The 17286-nt window shown below is 68.5% G+C and overlaps 1 protein-coding gene across 2 annotated transcripts in view; it reads left to right on the plus strand.

The window, feature by feature from the left end:
* The window catches only part of OLFM1 (olfactomedin 1), a 32037-nt gene extending 25008 nt beyond the window's left edge, over positions 1 to 7029 (plus strand). For both annotated transcript variants that reach the window (XM_008152478.3, XM_054727287.1), the window contains exons 5-6: positions 3501 to 3607; positions 6099 to 7029. In XM_008152478.3, the coding sequence (XP_008150700.1) occupies positions 3501 to 3607; positions 6099 to 6773 (782 nt within the window). In that variant the 3' untranslated portion in view covers positions 6774 to 7029. The remainder of the gene's footprint in view (positions 1 to 3500; positions 3608 to 6098) is intronic.
* The last annotated feature ends 10257 nt before the right edge of the window (positions 7030 to 17286 follow it).

Consider the following 17286-nt stretch of genomic DNA (forward strand, 5'->3'; position numbering starts at 1 on the left):
GGGTCTGCAGGTGGGGTCTGGGGTCTGCAGGTGGGGTCTGGGAGTCTGCAGATGGGGCCCGGGGTCTGCAGGTGGGGTCCGGGGGTCTGCAGATGGGGCCCGGGGTCTGCAGGTGGGGCCCGGGGTCTGCAGGTGGGGTCTGGGGTCTGCAGGTGGGGCCCGGGGTCTGCAGGTGGGGTCCGGGGGTCTGCAGGTGGGGCCTGGGGGTCTGCAGGTGGGACCCGGGGTCTGCAGGTGGGGTCCGGGGTCTGCACTGAGCCAGCACCAGGCGGACGGGATGAACCAACTGTGAGACGGGCTGGGGGAGGCAGTAAGCGTGGTGACAGCCATGTGACTCTCCCGAGGCGGTGACCAGCTGGGCGGAAGGCGGAGGGGTCCCGGTGCCCTGGGGGGACGGTGCGAGGCCATGGGTGTCATTTACATCACTCGCTCCGCACCGGGCCCGGCACGGCGGGGGGCTGGGGGGAGGGGGTGGTAGGTGGGCAGGTAGGTAGATGATAGGTGATTAGTAGAGATAGATAGATGACAGACAGATGGTAGATGATTGATGGAGACAGACAGAAGGACAGGTGATAGACAACCGACCGACAGGTGATGGGCAGACAGAGCCGGAGGCCGCCTGGCCGGTCTTTATTCAGCCGCCAGCAGGCGCCCCAGCAGCCACTCTGCGCGGAGGTTCCCAGGAGAACAGGCCGGGAAGGCCTCCTGCGTGGCGCCCGCGCTGACCGCTGTCCCGGGGCCGCCCTTCCTCCCGCCCTCTGCTCCTGGGGGTGGGGTGCAGTCTGACGGGTGCCCAGGTCCAGGGCACAGGGCGTGAGAGGCACCTGTCCGGGCACTTCCCGAGCCTCCTCCCCCGCCCCTCGCCCTCCTCCGCACGGCCCTGGGCGCGCGTGATGAGAGGGGGGCACCTTCCTGAACTGACGTGCCAGCCGCCCCCGCGGCTCGGCCATGGGTTAGGCCTGTGGGTCCCCGAGGTCCTGGCGGAGCCGTCTGGACAGAGAACCTCCAGCCCGGCCCTGAGCCTCAGCTGCTGCCAGCGTGCGGGCGGCCGGGCAGGTCTCAGGGCTCCTCTGGGGTGGGCGGGGCGGGGGGGGACCTCGGAGGGGTCAGAGCGGGGCTGGCCCTGCTGCGGGTCACCCTGCCCTGAGGGTCACCCCTGCCCTGCGGGTCACCCCTGCCCTGAGGGTCACCCCTGCCCTGAGGGTCACCCCTGCCCTGCGGGTCACCCCTGCCCTGAGGGTCACCCCTGCCCTGCGGGTCACACCTGCCCTGAGGGTCACCCCTGCCCTGAGGGTCACCCCTGCCCTGAGGGTCACCCCTGCCCTGCGGGTCACCCCTGCCCTGAGGGTCACCCCTGCCCTGCGGGTCACCCCTGCCCTGAGGGTCACCCCTGCCCTGGGACTTGTTTCCCGAAGCAGCTGCTCCCCTTCCGAGCAGCCCCAGGCCGGAAGGCCCTGGGCGGGCAGGACGCAGTGACCGGCCGCGGCAGCCCCTGGCCTGGCCTTTGCTGACGTGAACCCCGTGTTCTCCGCACCCCGGTCTGGGCTCACAGGAACAAGAACAGCCGGGCCTCCACTGACCACTCAGGCGTGTGCCCTGAGTCAGGTGTGTGCCTGCCAGGCGTGTGCCCTGAGTCAGGCGTGTGCCCTGAGTCAGGTGTGTGCCTGCCAGGCGTGTGCCCTGAGTCAGGCGTGTGCCCTGTCAGGCGTGTGCCCTGAGTCAGGTGTGTGCCTGTCAGGCGTGTGCCCTGAGTCAGGCGTGTGCCCTGAGTCAGGCGTGTGCCCTGAGTCAGGTGTGTGCCCTGTCAGGCGTGTGCCCTGAGTCAGGTGTGTGCCTGCCAGGCGTGCGGCTGGAAGCTCCCGTTGCCTCCCCGCTGTGACCCCACCATCCTCCAAGGCAGGGTCGTCACTGCCCACAGGACACTCTGCGCCACGCGCCGCCCTCCCTCTGCGGGGACGGATGGCGAAGCCATGGGCTGGCGAGGACTTCCTGAGGGAGCGGTAATCTTACCTCTCAGGGCCCGAGAGAGGAGCCACTCACACATTCATTCACTCACTCATTCATTCACTCATTCACTCACTCACTCACTCACTCATTCACTCACTCACTCATTCACTCACTCACTCATTCATTCACTCACTCATTCACTCACTCATTCATTCACTCACTCATTCACTCACTCACTCATTCACTCTCTCATTCACTCACTCATTCACTCATTCATTCATTCACTCACTCACTCATTCACTCATTCATTCACTCACTCATTCATTCACTCTGGACCACGCCCAGCCTAGTCTTGGGGAGACAGAAAGGGCAACAAGCTTCTTGCTTGGGACCAGGAGACCCCCACGCTCTGTCTGTGGCTCCAGGAGGTGTGGTCGGGAGGACGGGAGGTGGGGCTCTGAGGGAGAGGTCTGGAAGAGGCATCTGTTTGGGTCCCGCCAGGTGGACAGGTGGGAAGGGGTAGCATTCCCGATGGAGGGCAGCTGGAGCAACGGTGTGGGGGCCAGAGTCGGCCAGACCAGGCCTGTAGCTGAGCGGGCACCGACCCGCCCTCTCACCTCCGAGCGTGATTCAGAGGGCATGTCGGTCTCCTGGTCCCTGGGCCAGGCCTGGAGGGAGGGAGGGCGGGACAGAGGCCACCTGATCCCCAGCGAGGCCACCGCCTCCCAGCTCAGGGCTCAGAAACCGCTGCCCTGGAGGCCGGCGGAGGGCGGTCGCTCTGCCGACCAGCGGCTGTGCGCACAGTCAGCGTCGGCGGGACAGGTGGGGTGTTCACGGCGCAGTGGCTGCCGGGGCCACGGAGGCCACGGGCTGTGGGGAGGGCGGCGCTGAGTCCGGGCTGTGCCATGCGGCCCTGAGAACGCCCCCCTCGTCTGCAGCCTCCATCTGAGGGGGAGGGCCCCAAGGTCACGCCCAAGGTCCGTCCGATGCTCGCTGACCCAGGTGCCCAGAGCCCCGCTCTCCGGCCTCCGCTCCTCCTCCTCCCGACAAGAGACACGCCGCCCCCCCAGGTGGCCTGTGGGAAGGCGGCGGCCTGCTGAGGTCTACCAGACGGGAGGGGCCTGAGCAGGGGCTGGAGCAGGGGCCGGAGCCGAGCCGCCTATTCCTGCCTCCTGACCCCGTGGCCACAGTGTCCTGCGTGGAGCCCACCGCCTGCCACAGGTGCCGGGCGGGCCAGCGCCTTCTCCCCGCCCCCACTTCCCAGAGAAAACCAAGCTTGGCAGGCTGACCGCCTCCCCCCAGAGGCGCTGCTGGGGCTGCCGCATAAGGAAGGAGGGAGGGGGAGGGGGAGGGGGGAAGGGCGGGGTGCGGCTGCCCCTCCCTCCCCACTACCCCCACCTCAGCTGCTCTTGGTTCCGGGGAGGCCCGGTGTCTGCAGGAAGAGCCAGGGCGTGAGCCGCTATCGAGCTGCGATCCCAGGCCGGGAGCGAGGGGACCCTGCACCCCACAGAGGGGCCGGCGCCAGGACTGACCCGCGCTCTGCTCTCTTGCAGCCTGCGGCAAGCTGACGGGCATCAGTGACCCCGTGACCATCAAGACGTCCGGCTCCAGGTTCGGGTCCTGGATGACCGACCCTCTGGCCCCAGAGGGCGATAACAGGGTGAGTGCCCCTCGTCGGCCTGGGTCGGGTCGTTCGGACAGGTGCCCAGTGGGGCCCGCTGGTCTCCTGCCCGATGCCAGCGTGCCCCCCGCCCCGGCAAAGCAGGCCAGGGCCTGTGCCGAGAGGAGCGTGGCGCCCTGGGGGGTCACAGACCAAGGGCGGCCCGAGGGTGCCGGTGTGGGGAGGGAGCTGACCCACCTCCTGCCTGCGCCCGCCGCCCTCCGCACACACAGCCCCCCGGGCAGACCCGGTGGGATCCGGGCGGAACCAACAACGTTGGCGCTGCAAGCGCGCCTCTCGCCCAGCGCCCACCCCCTCTCTGTGCCCAGACACCGGATCGGGCTCTGAGCCCGCTGTGTGCCTCCCCCGCACGCGTGGCGAGGGCGTGGACTCGCCCGCCGTCGAGGTGGTGTCGGGCGCGTTGGATAATTAGACGTCCGTCTGCTGCCGGGTGACCGGCTCGCCCTCCAGGAGAGGCGGCTGGTGACGGGCGGGGAAGGAGGGCGGGAGGAGGAGGCTGCGGGAGGAGAGCGCCGGGCTGGCAGTTGGCGAGCAGGAGCTCAGGACGGCGGCCCCACCTCCCGCCACGAGCGCCATGTCCCCAGGCCCGGCCGGGGGTCGGGAAGACACCTTTGTTTTGTTCCGTCATCTCCATCCTCCCGTCCAGTTTTGATTACACACACGCAGGGGACCGATAACTCACTCCAAACACACACAGATTCGCTGTCAGCTCCGAGCAGGCTGCGCGCCGGGCGGGCAGGGCAGGAGGGGCGTGGCGGGAGGGGTGTGGCGGGAGGGGTGTGGCGGGAGGGCGTGGCCAAAGCCTGGGGGCGAGGGGACGGCGGGGACCCCGGTGGGGCCGCCTAAGCTCCAGGGGCTGCGGACGAGCCAGCCCGGCCGCCAGGCCCCGCTGCCTGTGTGCGGAGCGGGCAGCACAGGGTCGCTGGGCATGCCTGGCGCCCATGCTTCGTGACTCACTTGTTAAGCGCCAGCTGGGTGCCCTGCGTGCTGGGGGGGGGGGGGGCGGGGGGGGGGGGGCGGGGGCTGGTGTTCCTGCACCGGTCTCAGCAGGGACTGCCACGGGCTTCGTTGGCACCGAGGCCCGGAAGCGCTCGCCCCGATGCCAGGCCCTCGCCCCCTGGCCCCTGCCAGGCTGTGCCCCCCAGGAGACATCTGCGCTCCGGGCCCCCGATCTCCCACGCTGAGACCGCAGCTCTGACTGTGGAACCTTCTAGTCTAGCGTCTGCTTCTGCTGGCGACCTTGGAAATGGGTCAACGCGGAGACCCGAGCTGCCCAGCGCCGCGTCCTCGTCCAGGGCCCGGGCGGCCACGCCCTTCTCAAGGCGCCCCGGGGCCTGGGCTCTCACACACGGATGTTCCTCCCTCCCCCAAATAAGTGGGAGCACCTACTGTGCGCCTTTGGCGGGGAGAGAGCAGTGAACAAGCAGGGGGCCCGCAGACCCACGCCCGGAGGCACCCGCAGAGGGCTGGTTGGGGGCCTTGCCGCCCACAGGAGACTCGGTGCCCGGGCCGTCGGTTCCACACCCCCTTCCCTGGCCGGTCCCCAAGCCGGACGCTTCTCTGTCTGGGGAGATAGTCCTGTCCTCTTTGGAAATGTGCCTGAGCCTCTAGCTCAGTGGTCGGCAAACTGCGGCTCGCGAGCCACATGCGGCTCTTTGGCCCCTTGAGTGTGGCTCTTCCACAAAATACCACGTGCGGGCGCGCACGTACAGTGCGATGGAAACTTCGTGGCCCATGCGCAGAAGTCGGTTTTCGGCTCTCAAAAGAAATTTCCATCGTTGTACTGCTGATTTCAATCGTCATCCGCTTTGGCTCTGTTGACTAATGAGTTTGCCGACCACTGGTCTAGCCGGTTTGGCTCAGTGGATAGAGCGTCGGCCCGTGGACTGAGGGTCCCGGTCAAAGGCACGTACCTCGGTTGCAGGCTTGGTCCCTGGCCCTGGTCGGGGCACGTGCACGAGGCACCGATCATGTGTCTCTCTTCCCCTTCCTTTATTTTGTTAATTCTCACCCGCAGATATTTTCCCACTGACTTTTAGGGAGAGTGGGAGAGAGGAAAAGACAGAGAGACACATCCATGTGAGAGAAACACACCGATTGGTTGCCTCCTGCACGCGCCCCAACCAGGGCCCGGGCCGGGGAGGAGCCTGCAACCAAGGTACGTGCCCTTGACCGGATTCGAACCCAGTACCCTTTGGTCCAAAGGCTGACGCTCTGTCCACCGAGCCACACCGGCCAGGACTCCCCCCTGGTTTCCACTCTCTCTAAAAATCCGTGGAAAAACATCCTCAGGTGAGGATTAACAACAACAACAACAAAGTGCCCTGAGGGTGTGGGAGGGGACGTGGCGTCTTCCTCTCCCGGTTCCTCTCCCGGGTCCTCTCCCGGGTCCTCTCGGCGGGAGAGGCGCTGCCTGGGCGGAGCCGCCGGCTCCCGGGCCCCGCTCACCGCCCGTCCGCTCTGCCCGCAGGTGTGGTACATGGACGGCTACCACAACAACCGCTTCGTGCGCGAGTACCGGTCCCTGCAGGACTTCATGACCACGGACAACTTCACGTCGCACCGGCTGCCGCACCCCTGGTCGGGCACGGGCCAGGTGGTCTACAACGGCTCCATCTACTTCAACAAGTTCCAGAGCCACATCGTGATCCGCTTCGACCTGCGCACCGAGAGCGTCCTCAAGCAGCGCAGCCTGGACTACGCCGGCTACAACAACATGTACCACTACGCCTGGGGCGGCCACTCGGACATCGACCTCATGGCGGACGAGAGCGGGCTCTGGGCCGTCTACGCCACCAACCAGAACGCCGGCAACATCGTGGTCAGCAAGCTGGACCCCGTGTCGCTGCAGGTGCTGCGCACGTGGAACACGAGCTACCCCAAGCGCAGCGCCGGCGAGGCCTTCATCATCTGCGGCACGCTCTACGTCACCAACGGCTACTCGGGCGGCACCAAGGTGCACTACGCCTACCAGACCAACGCCTCCACCTACGAGTACATCGACATCCCCTTCCAGAACAAGTACTCGCACATCTCCATGCTGGACTACAACCCCAAGGACCGCGCCCTCTACGCCTGGAACAACGGCCACCAGGTCCTCTACAACGTCACCCTCTTCCACGTCATCCGCTCCGACGAGCTGTAGGCCTCCGCCCGCGGCCCGGCCCGCCCCCCCGCCCGCCCGCCGCGTGGAGATCCTGCCAGAGCGGCCGCCAAAGTGACGCTCGCGACGCGGGCCACACGGATGCGGGACGCCCGGCCGCCGCGTGGCGCGGGGCAGCGCGCGGGCACGGCCTCCGCGTTCCTCCGGCTCGGGCCGGAGGGCGACGGATTTGGGGAGAGACCCCCCCCCCAACTTTGCAGCTGGAACTGCAGCCCAGGGCTCCCCTCGCCCCCCCCCTTCAGCCCCCTTTTGGTCACATGACATACCAGAGAGGGACGGCGTGTCTGCGGCCGGCTCTCGCCCAGGGCGGCCCGCCGTCGGGATCGCATGGACTGTCCTCGGGGCGAGGGCGGTGCCGGCGGGCGGCTCGGCGTGCCCCGGGCTCCCCGGTCGGCTCGGCGTCCGGAGGCTCGACACGGGCTCCCCTAGCGTGTCCCCCTCCCGGCGCTGCTCCTCGGCCACGTGTCGTGTCTCAGATCCCCGTGCGAGGCCCCCGTGGCCTGTGCCCGTGTCCGTGCCCGCGGCGGCCGGGCGCGTGGCGCGTGTGTGGCGGCGCCCGCCGCGCCCGCCGTCGTGTGTTGTGCAGTGTGTCTCGTTCCTTGAGGTGGTGACTGTGCGTGGTTTGCAGTGGGTGTTGTCATGCGATGCCGTAGTTTGGACCCGTCCGCGGGTGGTTCTTAAAGAAAAATAACCCTCAGTGTTCGCCCTTGTAGAGAGAGAGCCAAGTTCACGCCGAGGGGAGCAGAGGGACTGCTCGTCCAGTCCGACCTCTGACCCCGGGACCCCGGGAGAGGGGCTCGCGGGGAGACTCCGTTTCCGGCGGGAGGGAGTCTTCCGGGGCCGCGTGCAGGAGGTGTATCCTGGAGAAGCGGAGGGGACTTGTGCTCTCGTTACCTAAGGAACAATAAACGTAGTCGGAGACGTGTGGCTCTGGTCGTGTCTGGGGGTTGAAACGATGGGTCTCCCGGGTCCTCGCACACGAACGTGTCCCCTCAGGTGGGGAGGGTCCCCCTTCCCGGAGTTGACAGTGGACACGTTCCCTCCGGGTCTCTGACCACCCGTCCCCCCAAATCCGAGCCTAGCGATCATCTCGGAGCTCCCCTCCCCCCGTGGGTGAACGGGAACCAAGGCTCCCCCCTGGGACCCCACCCTCACCACCCCCGGCCTGCCAGGCTCCCCGCCCACACCCACACCCCGCACACCCCCTCTCCTGGGCAAGGAGCCCCCAGAAGGCAGGCTGCCCGGCCGGCGGGCTCGGGGGTCGAGTGTCGCACCGGCCGGCGTGGGACCAGCCGCGATGCCACGGGAGCGGCGAGGCGCCTCCCCCACTTCCTGTTCACAGACGACCTTGGAGAGACGGCCCGCGGTGCCCTCCCGCCGAGACGGGGCTGGGGTTCCCGCAGAAGCCCGGGTTCAGTCACACGGTCCCCGAGGCCACCGCGGGTGGTCTTGTCACGAGCGCAGTCACGGCCGGCGCCTTCGTCATTTCCCCGACGGCGGAACCACAACGTACAGACGCCTGCTCCGAGTCCCCGGAGAGAGGAGAGCGCCCGTGGGCCCGGCGGGGGGGTGGGGGGGGGGGGGCGGTTCCCCGTCTCGGGCGGAGCGGTTTCGAGGGGCATATTCCTCCAGGGCATTGAGCTCGCAGGAAGAACGGTCCCCCCGCGAGCCGACAGAGCAGCCGGCCCACCGCGGAGTCCCCCAACTCCAGGAACGGGGGGTGCCGGCTGATGGCGGGACACCTGGGGTGAATTTTCTTTACTAAAACTTGGGCCCAGAACCAAACCCTCACCCCTTCCAGGTGCTCAGGGGGCCAGCGTGCGGTCCTCAGCTCTGGAGCAGCCGGGCCTCGGGGTGTCCCCTCCGGCTCCTGGCGCGTCCCCACGCCGTGTGGAGTGTGTGGGAGGCCCAGCTCATCCGAGTGGCGGGGGGAGGAGGCCGCTGCGTGGACGGTCACCTCTGGGGCCGGGAGTCCAGGGCACCAGGCACGTGCCAGCCTCCTTCCGAGGGGAGGGAAGGCCCAGGGCTCATCGCCGACAGCGGCGCGCCGGCCGGCTGTGCTCACCCACGGCCACGCCCGGCTCCACGCCACTCGGTGCAGCAGGGGCCGATCTCCCCTCCGAGAAAGGGTCACCGTCCACGGGGTGGCGGGGCCGACGTGGAGATGGTCGGAACCACTCTGGTCCCGTGGCCAGGCCTCGGGGTCCGGCTGCTGTCGCCGGAGCAGCCATTTCCGCAGACGGGAGGGCTCCTCCGCGGCGAGGGCACCGTGACGCCCGCCCCGGCCGTGGAGTCCCCGTCCCCGGAGCCCGAGGGGGTGGCTGCTGGCTGTTCTGTGGGCCCGCGGACGAGCGCGGTTGGGGTGAGGCGTCCAGGGAGCTCAGCTCTGAGCCAGGCGTGGAGGCCCCGCGACTCCGACTCACGGGAGGGCCCGTCCCGAGGCAGCTTCGGGGGGTCCCTGGTGCCCGACTCCCCCATTTCACGGATGTCACACACGCAGTCCGCGCAGCTGGCCCTGGTCAGCACCGGCCCTGCCCCCACTGCCCTCCCACCCTCACGGCCCCTGGCACACACGGCGGCGCTCCAGCTGGTGAGTCACCGGACGCTTATTCATCGCACGGCAGGCGGCGGAAGGTGCTAGAACGGTGAGCTGGGCAAGGATCTGGCTCGTCCTCCGGCCCCGGGCTGGTGAGTCACGGATGCGGCCGCCGAGGGGAAGCGGGCGGCCAGGGGAGGCCGAGGGCTGGCGTCCGGCGTCGGCAGATAGGGGCCTCCCCTTTGCCAGGTGCCCTCCATCCTGCTGCCCTGCCTCGTGCACACACATACATGTGTACAACACACACGCACACGTGTATACCCGTGAACACACATGCCACACGCACGCACACACCAGCGAATTCCAAGCCCGACCGGGCGCCGCTCCTGTGGGTTAGCCCCCTCCTTGCACAACGGGAGCAGCCATGCGCCCGCCCGCTTGGGGCCACGGCTGCGTCCCAGCCTCATCCCCACTGGCCCCGGGCCTCCCAGGCCCCTGCCCAGCCCGCACCGCGTCATTGCGTCCCGTCTGTCTCCGCAGTTCACCCCCACCTGGGCCTCGGCCTCCTCCCTGCCCCAGGCCTGCGGGAGGGGCACTGGGCCACTTGGCGATGCTGGGGGTGCCCCCAATCTTGGGGCGGTGGTCGCCAGGCTTCCCATGGGCCGCCTCCAGGGGTTCCAGCCCGGGCGGAGAGCCTGTGCCCTCTCCAGCGCCCCTCCTGCGTGGGGCCTCCCCCTCTGAGCCCTGCCAGCCCCCCCCCACACACACACACACACACACAGGTGAGGACGGGCCCAGAGGCCCGTTAGCCCCGCACAGGTCAGCACAGCCAGCTGGGGGCTGGGGGCTTGCCGATGGAGGGCCTGCTGAGTGCCTGTCTGGCCAGCTGCCAGGACTGCAGGTCCGTCAGCTCCCCCTCCCCCTCCCCCCCCCCCCCGCGTGTCTTCCTCGCAGCCAGGTGAGAAGGAGCACCCCCCCCCCCCCCAGCAGCCGGCGGCGCTGTGAACAGAAACGGAGATTTCCACATTGATCGCCTGAGAAGGGCTGAAAGGGTCGCGGGAGCGATGTTGCCGGGCGCTGCGCCGCTTCCTTTCGCTGATGGAACCCTGGCCGTTCCTGGAGGGCCCTCTCCACAGGCCATCGATGGCGAGCTCACCCCGCCCCCGCCCCCGCCCCCGCGGGCTCTCTCTGTGCCAGTGACAGGAGCGCAGCCCTTCGGCTGTCCCCGCAGCAGCGACCAGACACGACAGGGTGCCCACCGCCGCGGCCCCAGGCCCCTCCCTGCAGCGTCTCCTCCATCAGCTGCACGGCGGCTGCGTGTCCCCTGCGCTGGCGCCGCTGTCCCGCTAAATTGGCCGTGGCAGCCGTAATGAAGAAGAAGGACCGCCGCGTCCGCCCGTCGCAGGAGCTGCGCTGACCCGGGCAGGGGGGGGGGAGACGTCCAATTACAGCCTCTGCTGCTCGGCTGCGGCCTGGCCTGCGACGTGGGGCTTCGGGAACGGCGGCGGCGGCCGAAGAGCGTCCCCGTCCTTCCTCCCAGGAGGCTGTCCGCCCTCCACGCTGGTCCCTGCAGACCCACGGGGTGGCCGCCCGCAAGGCAGTTCTGCAAACACACACGGTGCGCCCAGCTCCTGAGGGCACGGCCCCCCTGGGCGTCCACTCCTGGGCGTCCACTCCGTGAAGTGTGGCGAGCCAGCACGGCCGTGGCACACTCAGCCCCAGGGCGCCAGCTCAGCCAGGTTCGGGGACCCTGAGGGGGCGGTGAAGGATTAGAAAAGACAGACAGAGAATGAAGCTGGGTCTGGGTGGGACGCTGTCCTCTCTGATGGAGAGACAGCGCCACGGACCACCAGCCGTGTCTTTCTTTTACAGCCGATGCCACGCGGCACAGTGAGGGCGGGTCAAGGTGTTCACAGCATCCTCTGGGTTTCCATCCCACTCAGCTACAGGCACCTGAACTCTACCAAGCCCACATCACTCGGGCACGTGGGGCCACGTGTTCGGACCACAGGTTCACGCTCACAACTCCAGCTGTTGGCTATAACGGTGCTGGGAGGCTCTGCCCTCCAGGCTGGGCCTTGCACGTGGCCGTGAGGACTGTGCCCTCTCGTTAGCCCGAGGCCTGAACCTGTGCAAACACTGTGGCCGCGCCCCACAGTGAAGGGCACGGCCCCGCCCTGGGGTCTCCGTCGAGGGGAGACAGGCTCAGAGGGTTCCGGACGGTGTCAGAGCCTCAGACCTTGGGGACAGGCCGGCGGCCAGCCTCCCCCGGACGGAGGAACAGCAGACATGGGGCAGCCCCGTGATCCCTGAAGGGGGCCCAGGCTGGGGGGCTCAGGTCGGGGGCTCGGGCTGGAGGCTCGGGCTAGGGGGCTCAGGTGGGGGGGTTCAGGCTGGGAAGGGCCGGGGCCTCCAGCGGCCGCAGGCAGGTTGCTACACTCACAGAACAGCTCAGCATCCCACAGAGCGCCGCCCGGAGCCCCGGCCGCCCTCAGGGCCACGGGGCACACTCTGCAGAAGCCGATGCCGGAACCGGGGGGCAGGAATCCTTCCCGGGGTCGTGTCTCACGGAATCGAAGAATGAAGCCGCGGGCCAGAGGCGTTCCAACACGGCGGGAGTTTATTGCCACCAGCAGGGCACCCGCTCGGGGAGGGGCCCCCATGGTGGCGCCCGAGCCCTCTGCCTCCCGGACATCTGCAGGCGCCCCCCGGCCCCTGGCGCTGCTCTCCGACCGGCCCCGGCCTGGCGGCAACATGGTGGTTGGCACTCGCGAGAAAGACACCCTGTTTCAGGCCCCTTTCTCCTGCCCTGTTTCCTACAAACGGGCTCAGGGCTCCTCCTCCCCCCTCCCCCTGCCGCCCACTCTGCTTCTAACTCCTCTCAAAACCACGCGAGTGGGGCCCACGGGTGCCGCCGCCCACGTCACCCAGCAGAAGCCTCACGCCTCGTGCTGGCTGTCCCGCTGCTGGCGTGTTCGCCCACGGCGTTCACGTGGCGTCCGCCCACCCGGCGGTGTCCGTCTGTCCTGCCCTGCAGAAGGCCGCTCCGCGGGAGGAGCTGCCTCTGTGCACCCCGGGCCCGGCTCTGGGCCTGCACACAGTAGGTGGTCCGTGACCCTCCGGGGTAAGCGATGGGCGTGAGGAGCTGGTCCCAGGGAGGCCGAGAGGGGAGCTGGCTCACGCCGGGAACGGGCCTTCAAAACGCCGACCACTTCCCCTTCCAACGGACCGGGTCCTGGTGGACCCTCCCGGGTGCCCGCCGGGCCGGGCGAGCCCTGGGACCCAGCAGAGGCTGTTCGCCCCCTGACGCACACGGGTCTCGCCCGGGAGACCGTGTAGTATTGGGGCCTCGGGGGCCTCGGGGCGTCCAGCTGGGATTCTCGGTGAATCTCGCCTTATCTTACACGTTCCGCTTCTCAGAACTAAGAGTTGAGCGAGGCCGGTGCGGCTCAGCAGTTGAGCGCTGACCCAGGAACCAGGAGGTCAGAGTTCTGTTCGTGGTGCGGGCACGTGTCCGGGTTGTGGACTCATCCCCAGCGCGGGGCCTGCAGGAGGCAGCCGATGGCGATGTTCCTTCTCATCCATGTTTCTCCCTCTCTCTCTCTCCCCCTCTCCCTCCCTTCCCCTCCCTCTCCCTCTCTCCCTCTCCCTCCCTCTCCCTCCTCCCTTCCTCTCCAAGAATAAAGTAAAAAACACACAACTAAAGAGCTGGGTCACGGCACAGAAGGAGAGGACCCCGGGCCCCTGAGCTCTTGGGGTGCGGCCTGTCACACGCCCTCTTTGCCTTCACTGTTTGAAATCACTCCACAGACGCCCCCACCACCACCACCACCGATGGGGAGGAAGCCAGCGGGCTGCTCCCCCAGCCCCCCAGCCCCGGCGCGGGGGCTCCTCGGAACCAGGTCGCAGGCTCAGGCGCAGCTCCGCTCGGCGTGAATTATTCAGAGCAGCCGGAATGCGAGATGAAGGATGGAGGCGGCGGTGCGGAGACAGAGACGCAACAGCAAATCCCGCCGGAGCGAGCGAGCATCGCGCATCGGGTTCGTCTCAAAACAAATTAGCGGTGAGTTATGGCAACACTGTTTCCTGAGCCGCAGCCAGTTGTCGCCAGGACAATGCTCACCAATTGCTTTCCTGCAAGCAGGGCTGGCCTCGCTGTTCCGCGGGCTCGGCGGACGAGAGCTGACGTCCGCCTGTGACTCACACGGCGGGTCCCCGGGCCTCGCACCATCCGGGTGCATCGGAGGTGCCCAGTGGACCGCCCTGATGCAGTCACACCTCCTCACGAACATCCCACCCTGGCCCCAGACGGTGTCCCCAGCCCCTGGGTCAGCCAGCACTGTGCCCCCTGCCCACCTGCCCTGGGCCCCGCCAGGTCCCAGCAGCCTGCCTCCTGGCAAATCCCTCAAGCGAGCGAGACGGACGGAGGTCCCTTGGGGTCATGCAATCCCCCCGACTATAAAATTATCCCCGCCCGGCCGGCGTGGCTCAGCGGTTGAGCATCAACCTAGGAACCAGGAGGTCACGGTTCGATTCCCAGTCAGGGCACAGGCCCGGGTTGTGGGCTCGATCCCCAGGGTGGGGCGTGCAGGAGGCAGCCAATCCATGATTCTCTCTCATCGTTGATGTTTCTCTCTGTCTCTCTCTGTCTCTCTGTCTCTCCCTCTCTCCCCCTACCTCTCTGACATCAATAAAAATATATTTTAAAAAATAAAAGTAAATGAAACAATATTATCCCCAAGGGGTGCCGCTGGCTTGGGGTCTGGGGCACGCTGGGGGCCGTCCCCAAAGATACTGCTGGGTTACCCTTTGCCACGAAGGCTCATTTTGCCCAGAGACGGGCACCCCTGTGGGAACCTGGGAGCAGAGGGTTGTACCGATATGAAAACCGTTGGGTACCAAGCGAGCGCAGCAAAGGCCTCAGGGTTCTAGAATGTTCCCTGCTTGGCGGTCAGGGCCGCAGGCCACTGGGCCCGGCCCTGGGGAAGTGGGCAAAGACCCTCCTCGTCAAGGTGGCCTGGCCATGGTGCCCCGAAAACCTCTCCAGGCCCCCAGGCATGAGAAACGAGAGGCGGGCGTGGCCGGGAGCTGGGCGTGGCCGGGAGCTGGGGCGTGGCCTGGAGCTGGGCGTGGCCTGGAGCTGGGGCGTGGCCGGGTGCCCCTCCTGGACAGGCTGGCTGAGCCGGGCAAGGCCCCGCCGTGCACCCGCACCGCCCGCTCCGAGACCCGGAACAGTTTGCTCAGGGACCTAAGGCCCTTCTGTGCTGCGGCCTGGGGTCCGGTCACTGGTGCCCGGGGTGGCAGCGACCGCTCACCCCACGTCTGTAGGGGCCCCGCCGTGCACGGCTTTGCTGTGCTGCTGGCTCGGGGTCGTGTCTCCCCACAGCAGACTGTGGGTTCAGGGGGTTCAGGGGCTTCCGAGCAGAATCAGGGAGGGGTGAGCTCATGGAGTACACGCGGGTAGGCACAGGGCGAGGACGGAGGGAGGCAGTGAGGCGCTGCGGGCGTGGAATGCAAGGAGGCCGCCGGGAGCGAGGCCAACAGGCCCGGTGCCTCCGGGGAGCTGGCTGGCCACCTGGGTCTGGCCTCCGCCCTCGGCCTCCCTCCGGATGAGCAGGGATGAGCCACCGAGGGGGCAGGCGCAGGGAGGGGGCCCGGCCGAGGCGGGAACAGCCCCAGGTGGTGAGCTTCCCGGCCCTGGTGAAATGCAAGCAGCGGGGAGAACTGAGCCCGGGGTGTCGGCAGATTGCCCCCCCATGTGACGGGAGAGGCTGTCCCTCCCGGCCCCTGGTGCCTCCAAGCCTCCCGGCCTGCGGAAGCCGCGCTGGGTCGGGTCCCCAGGCACGCCCGCCCGGGCCAGCGGCTGGTGCAGCTGGATGGGTGCCCACGCCTCAGCTCAGGGCCCAGAAGCCTCTCCCGCTCCTCGGCCCGCCCCGCGCCCCGCCTGTCTGAGCAGAAGACGCTGTTGACCGGCGGCTGTGACTGCGGGGAGTGCGCTGCCGCTGCTCCCGGTAGAAGGGATGGCGCGCCTGGGAGGCGAGCGCCGCGAGTGTATAAATCAGGCGCCGGCTGACAAGACGCTCGGGCTCCTGGGTGCGCAGCGGCGGCAGCGGCTAAAGGCCGGTCCCGCTGACGGAGGCGCGGGCGGGGGCCGCGGGGGCCGCGGATCTGCAGGGCGAGTGACCAGGTGGAGGGTGAGGCCCGAGTCGCCGAGCCTCAGCGATCCAGGGGGTCACTCCTCCCGGAGGCAGCGGGCCGGGCACTGGCCTCCCCAAACTGGGGCACAGCACCCCTCCCTGCGGTCCACCCCGTGGGGGAGGGGCTCGCACGGGGCCCTGGCCGCAGCCAGAGCGACGAGTGGACAGACGCCCCTTCTGTCTCCGGACAAAGCGACCACACTTTCCCCGGAGACCGAGGGGGGGGCGGGCAGAGCTCGCACGGGGGCCCTGGCAGAAGACCCCAGTGGGCAGCTCCTGTGGGAGGAGCCGGGACCCCTGACCGGGCACCCAGGGCCCCGGCACCACCTGGCTGGCCCCCTTGGGCCGGGAGGGGCTGACGCTGGCTCGGAGCGCCCGGCCGTGTCATCTGCAGCTAATGAGTGATCAGCGTGTTGGCGGGTGGTTCTCTGCAGCCCTAATTGTGTTCTGTTACGTTCTGCATCCAGGAACGCAAGCGCCCCAGCTCTTCTGATGCGCCCGCGCCTCCGGCCTTAATGGGGATCAGCCTCGCAGCAGCGGGGGCAGGGAAGCCGGATGGGGGGGGTCACCAGGCCCAGGGGTGCTGTTCCCAGGCTGAGCTGAGCTGGGGCGACGGGGTCACGCGGGGTCACACGCAGGCAGAGGAGCCTGTGACTGGAGGGCAGAATAACAGCCCCCCAAAGACACCCACGTCCCACTCCCCGAGCCGGGGCTACGCGACCGGACATGGCCTCGGGGACTTTGCAGACGTGATGGAGTTGAGGGTCCTCAGATGGGAGGGACCCTGGACCACGGGTGGGCCCGATGCCATCCCAGGGGCCCCCAGGAGGGGGCAGGAGGCGGGTCAGAGAGAAGATGTGAGGCCAGAGCAGAGGTCGGAGGTCGGAGGTCGGAGGAGGAGATGCCGCTGCCGAGATGCTGGAGGGCGGGCCGGGCCGAGGAGTGAGGCCCCGTGGACGGCCCCCCAGTTTCCCTCTCGGCGCAGTCACAGGGCTAACAGGACAGGATGGTCAGCCGTGACCCCCTCTCCCAGAGGCTGGTGCTAAATCGTGAGGGTTCACGAGGTTCCCAGCCCCCCCTTCCCCCTCCCCAGACGCCTCCCTTAGGCTGGGCTCGCCCTCCTGCCAGAGCCACGCCCACTCCAGGCCGGGCAGGGCTCTGACTGCAGAGAAGGGGGGTGGGGAGCGGGCACGGGGTCTGTCTGGCTGTTGGGTCCCTCGTCATGCACACACAGGGCCCTGGTGGCCTGGGCTCACTGCTGCGTGGGGGCGGGGGCGGGGGCGGGGGGCCCAGCTCCCCCTCAGGCCCCTCACCTGGCCTCCAGGTACACCCTCATCAGGTCCTCAGGCCCCCCCTCCCCCCCCCCTGCCCAGCACAGGCCTGGTTCGGGGGAGGCAGGGGGTGGAGAAGGGGAAGGGCCGATGGGGAGAGGGGGAGAGGGGGAGGGGCGCCCTCCTGGCCTCCTCCCACCCCTGGCCGCTCTTGGGTGAAGCCCCAGCAAGGACAGAGGGACGCTGGCCTGACACCCCAAATAGCCCAGGCAAAACCCTAGGGCGTCTCAGGCCGATGCCGGATCAATAGTGTCACCATGGTGACCTTGGTTTGCAACTTCCAGCAGCTCCTGGGCTGAGCCCCGCCCCTTCAGGGGGAGGAACATTCTGGGTGGATCCTGACCCCTAGAGCATCCTGACCCCAGAGCCCAGGCCGGGGCCAGGGCAGCCACCTGGCGGGAGGGCGGACTGTCTGCCCACCCGGAGGTCCC

Source organism: Eptesicus fuscus, chromosome 15 (genome assembly GCF_027574615.1).
Source record: "Eptesicus fuscus isolate TK198812 chromosome 15, DD_ASM_mEF_20220401, whole genome shotgun sequence".
Lineage (NCBI taxonomy): Eukaryota > Metazoa > Chordata > Mammalia > Chiroptera > Vespertilionidae > Eptesicus > Eptesicus fuscus.